This window comes from Geospiza fortis, unplaced genomic scaffold (assembly GCF_000277835.1).
Source record: "Geospiza fortis unplaced genomic scaffold, GeoFor_1.0 scaffold112, whole genome shotgun sequence".
In the NCBI taxonomy this organism is placed as follows: Eukaryota; Metazoa; Chordata; class Aves; order Passeriformes; family Thraupidae; genus Geospiza; species Geospiza fortis.
Window position 1 is genome coordinate 14,193,160 of NW_005054298.1, and position 4,994 is coordinate 14,198,153.

Sequence of the window (4,994 nt, forward strand, 5' to 3'; positions counted from 1 at the left end):
GCGGCGGGCGGGGGCGCGGGGGACTCGGGCGGGGGTCCCCGAGCTCCGGGAGGGATGCTCGGGCAAGGGGGGGCCGAGGGCCGAGGGCGCGGGGGGGATGCTTGGGCGTGCTTGTGCGTGGGGGATGCTCGGGCATGGAGGTGCTTGTACAGGAGGAGTGCTTGGGTGTGGGGGGCATGCTGGGCACGGGGGTGCTTGTGCATGGGAGATGATTTGGCATTGGGGACATGCTTAGGCATGGGGGGTGGTTGTGCATGAGGACATGCTTGGGCATGGGGCGGCACTCAGGCACGGGATGCTTGGGCAGGTGGGGAGATGCTTGAGCTCAGGTCACCTTGGGGCTTGGGGAAGTACTTGGGCTTGTTGAGGGATGATGCTTCAGCATTGGGGGTGCTTGTGCATGACAGATGATTCTCCTGCAGAGTGACAGGGAGGGGTTGGTCATTCTCAGAAGTGGGTGCTTGGAGCCATGGGAGTGGGGACGATTGAGCCAGTGGGGTTTTTCATACAGAGAGGGGATGCTTTGGGTTCCTCACAGGTGCCTGCAAGATGGGGAGATGTGCATACCTGGGGAATTCATGCTGCCCTCTGTCCCCTTCCCCTGGGTGCTTGTAGATGAGACTGGGCACAGGGGCCCAGCATGGATGTCACAGCCCCCCCCCCACGCTATTCTTGACTCCTTGCAGGGGTTTCAGCTATGTGGACCTGGTGGAGGGGCTGCGGGACGGGCGCTTCTACGCCCTGAAGCGCATCCTGTGCCACGACAAGGAGGACCGCCAGGCCGCCCTGCACGAGGTGGAGATGCACGGCCTCTTCGACCACCCCAACATCCTGCGCCTGGTGGCCCACTGCATGGTGGAGAAGGGCACCAAGCACGAAGCCTGGCTTCTCCTGCCCTATGTGAAGGTGAGGGGGGCTTTCCTGGCTGCCCCACCACCCCTGGAGCAGCCGTGGTCACCAGCTGCTTGTGTTTGCCAGGGCGGAACCCTCTGGAGAGAGGTGGAAGCACTGCGAGAGAAAGGCAGCTTCATGCCAGAGCAGCGGATCCTCCTCATCCTCCATGGGATCTGCCGTGGGCTGCAGGCCATCCACAGCAAGGGCTATGCACACAGGTGAGGGGTGGCAGCACTGGCTGGGGGGGGTGGCAGGGGGGGCCCGGGGACTCAGTGCTGTCCATCCCCACAGGGACCTCAAGCCCACCAATGTGCTGCTGGATGAGGATGACCAGCCTGTGCTGATGGACCTGGGCTCCATGAACCGAGCTCGCATTGAAGTCAACAGCTCTCGGGAGGCCATGGCTGTGCAGGTGGGTGGCCTGGGACGTCACCCCATGAGCCTGTCCCTGCTCCAGTCCCTTCATCCCCATCCTCCTCTTTGCAGGACTGGGCTGCCCAGCGCTGCACCATCTCCTACCGTGCCCCCGAGCTCTTCACGGTGCCGAGCCAGTGTGTGATAGATGAGCGTACGGATATCTGGGTAAGGATCCAGCCCTCTGGCCTCCCCCATCCCACTGCTACAGCGCTGTACTGACACCATCTCGCTCCAGTCCTTAGGCTGTGTGCTGTACTGCATGATGTTTGGAGAGGGCCCCTATGATGCCATCTTCCAGAAGGGTGACAGTGTGGCTCTGGCAGTTCAGAACCCCCTCACGTTGCCCTCCACGACCAGGTGAGGGGCTGGGGAGGGTGACCCCGTTCCTGGGTGGCCCCCTGTGCTGGGCACCACATGGGTCCTCCCCTTGCTCTTTCTTCCAGATACTCGGCTGCCTTGCAACGCCTGCTCTTCTCCATGATGACAGTGAACCCCCAGGAGAGACCCAGCATAAATGAAATCATCCACCAACTGGAGGGGCTGCAGCCAGCACCAGCAGGACAGGACACCACACAGATCTGAGCCCATCCCCTTCCAGTGGTGACACGTCCTGGGGCTGAACCAGGGGAAAAGCAGCTGTCCTAATCCCTGCTGCCCTACAGACCTGTTGCAGAGGGGATTGATGCCCTGGGGAAGAGCTGCTGCTCTGTGCCGGAGGTGTGTTGGATTTGGAGTGTTCTGTGCCCTGGATGTTTCTGCCTGGGCCTTGGTCTGTGCCCCTGAGCTGTGGATATGTGATCTGCTGCTAAACATGGGTCCCTTGCCAGCTGCTGCCTTCCCTGGGGGTGGCAGAAGAGGATGTTGTGGGACCCCTCGTGGGGATGGGAGCTGCTGTCCTGCAGCCCTGTGCCCCAGGAAGGTTGCTGCTGCCCGGAGCAGAGCTGCGGGCCGGATCCCGGTGCTGTGCTGGAGGGAGGCAGAGGGAGTGCCCACTCTGCCATTGCTCTTGGCACCGATGTTGCCTTGTGTTTGAAGTAAAGTATGTTCTTGCAGAGCTGTGGCTGTGTCCCTGTCTGCAGGGAGGGCTTCTGCCGGGGCGTGGGAAGAGCAGGGCACGCTGTCTGGGCCGGGCAGCCATGCGTTGCTGGAGGCGAAGGGCAGCGGAGGCCAGCCGGGGCAGCATAGCCAGAGCATTAGCAGTAAGCAGGGAAAGTTAATCCCTGGCCCCAGAATGCTCCTATTGGGAGCTAACACAACTGCAGCTGGAGCCAGACACTGCTGTTCAGAGCCTCCAGAGCTGGGCACTGCGGGACAGGGATCAGCACAGGCAGGCAGGCAGGCAGCGGCGGGGGTACAGGCAGAACTTCTCTGCTGCCCATGAAGAGGGAGGTAGATGCCCAGACTGGGAAGCTGCCAGACCTTGGGAGGCAGGAGCAGCAGCTCTGCTTTGGTGAGGGTAGGCAGAGCATGGGGACAGCACAACCACCCCAGCACTAGGGACACCCCCAGCCCAGAGGGGAGCCTTGGCTGGAGGGGCTTCAGCAGGTCAGCTGTCCACGGAGAGGGGGTAAAAAACGAGATGCAGACAAGCAGTTTGACAGGGAGCATTGCCCTCCTTTAATCCTCTCACCGCACACAGCAGTACAGCAGCCGCGGGGTCCGTGCCATGCTGGGTGCCATTGCAGGGTGCACCCCACTGCACCAGAGACTGGGCACACTCCTTGCCCTGGATGGTGACCACAGGGGCACGGCTGCCAGACTCCTCCCACTGCTTCAAGCACTATCTTTCCAGGCAAGCCCACCTACCCTTGGGCTGCACATGAGGAGACCTAAAAGCTGCCATTCTTTTCTTGCTCAGACTAAATCTGCTCTCCTGAGCTCCAGGATACAACATGGGGCCATATATCACATGAGGAAGTGGTTCCCATCCCTGGCTGGAGCAACGAGTGGGGTGGGATGTGTGCCATGGCACCAGGGACTAGACCCCAGGGCTCTTACCTGCACAAGTAGCAAGCTGGAGCTGGAGCAGAGCACTGGGAGGAAGCATAGCAGCACCAGTAGCAGGGCTGAAGCACTCACCACACACCTGACCTGGCAAGAAACCGATACAGCTGGGGGGATACGGGGACACACGGAGGCTCTGAAACGGTTTATTGCAAAGGGTTTGCAGGTAACACAGGGAAGGAGCGTGGTCCTTTTTTGGCTGAGGCTTCTCTACTCCTCACCCTCTTCTTCATCCTCGTAGGAGTCCAGGCCCACTTCCTCATAATCCTTCTCCAGAGCGGCCATGTCTTCCCGTGCCTCGGAGAACTCCCCTTCCTCCATGCCCTCACCCACGTACCAGTGCACGAAGGCGCGCTTGGCGTACATCAGGTCAAACTTGTGGTCCAGGCGAGCCCAGGCCTCGGCGATGGCCGTGGTGTTGCTGAGCATGCAGACGGCGCGCTGCACCTTGGCCAGGTCTCCCCCCGGCACCACCGTGGGGGGCTGGTAGTTGATGCCCACCTTGAAGCCCGTGGGGCACCAGTCCACAAACTGGATGCTGCGTTTGGTCTTGATGGTGGCGATGGCGGCGTTGACGTCCTTGGGCACCACGTCCCCGCGGTACAGCAGGCAGCAGGCCATGTACTTGCCATGGCGAGGGTCACACTTCACCATCTGGTTAGCCGGCTCGAAGCACGAGTTGGTGATTTCAGCTACCGACAGCTGCTCATGATAAGCCTTCTCTGCAGAGATGACAGGGGCATAGGTGGCCAGGGGGAAGTGAATGCGAGGGTAGGGCACCAGGTTGGTCTGGAACTCGGTCAGATCCACGTTCAGGGCTCCATCAAACCGTAGTGATGCCGTGATGGATGAGACAATCTGACTGATGAGTCTGTTCAAGTTGGTGTAGGTTGGGCGCTCGATGTCCAGGTTGCGGCGGCAGATGTCATAGATGGCCTCGTTGTCCACCATGAAAGCACAGTCCGAGTGCTCCAATGTACTGTGGGTGGTGAGAATGGAGTTGTAGGGCTCTACCACAGCAGTGGAGACTTGTGGGGCTGGGTAGATGGAGAATTCCAGCTTGGACTTCTTGCCATAATCAACAGAGAGCCGCTCCATCAACAGGGAAGTGAATCCAGAGCCAGTGCCACCTCCAAAACTACGAAACACAAGGAATCCCTGGAGGCCTGTGCACTGGTCAGCCTGTGGAGAGAGACAAGTAAGGTTCCCTCAAGCACTGACTTGGCTGGAGAGAAGTTTCAGACTTTTGTTTGTGTAGCTGCAGATTCCTCCCAAGGTGCTGTGAAACACCAGGAATCCCTGGAGGCCTGTGCACTGGTCAGCCTGTGGAGAGAGAGGGGGAGAGATTACTCTGAGATACATTTCTTTGTGACAGTCTGGCTGTCCACAAGTCCCTTCAGGACCTGGTGTATCCCTGCCCTGGTCAGATTCATATCTTACCCAGGGCACAGCGTGGCTTGCAGTGTGTTCTGAGCCCCAGCAGGATGCTGGACCCCAGTCCAGGGAGACACATCCCGTCTCTGCAATCACTCACCAGCTTACGGATCCTGTCCAGCACTTGATCAATGATCTCTTTGCCAATGGTGTAGTGCCCACGGGCGTAGTTGTTGGCAGCATCCTCCTTGCCAGTAATCAGCTGCTCGGGGGGAAAGAGCTGCCGGTAGACTCCTCCTCCAACC

General features: G+C 60.0%; 2 protein-coding genes across 3 annotated transcripts in view; one reads left to right on the forward strand and one right to left on the reverse strand.

The window, feature by feature from the left end:
* The window catches only part of STK16 (serine/threonine kinase 16), a 14,346-nt gene extending 11,980 nt beyond the window's left edge, over window positions 1-2,366 (forward strand). The window contains exons 1-7 of one of the 2 annotated variants that reach the window (XR_004081781.1): window positions 601-906; window positions 979-1,112; window positions 1,186-1,306; window positions 1,381-1,476; window positions 1,547-1,668; window positions 1,755-2,028; window positions 2,139-2,366. Coding sequence is in view for 1 of the 2 variants with exons in the window: in XM_031057527.1 (XP_030913387.1) it covers window positions 687-906; window positions 979-1,112; window positions 1,186-1,306; window positions 1,381-1,476; window positions 1,547-1,668; window positions 1,755-1,893 (832 nt within the window). In the remaining variant the exon portion in view is untranslated. Of the gene's footprint in view, window positions 1-600; window positions 907-978; window positions 1,113-1,185; window positions 1,307-1,380; window positions 1,477-1,546; window positions 1,669-1,754 lie in introns of those variants that run through there. The other variant, XM_031057527.1, reaches the window with a different exon arrangement.
* Window positions 2,367-2,904: 538 nt separating this feature from the next.
* LOC102037468 (tubulin alpha-5 chain-like) overlaps window positions 2,905-4,994 on the reverse strand; it is a 2,864-nt gene continuing 774 nt past the window's right edge. The window contains exons 2-3 of the mRNA XM_005415801.3: window positions 4,850-4,989; window positions 2,905-4,497 (exon numbers count right to left, since the gene is read on the reverse strand). Of these exons, the coding sequence (XP_005415858.1) occupies window positions 3,526-4,497; window positions 4,850-4,989 (1,112 nt within the window). The 3' untranslated portion in view covers window positions 2,905-3,525. The remainder of the gene's footprint in view (window positions 4,498-4,849; window positions 4,990-4,994) is intronic.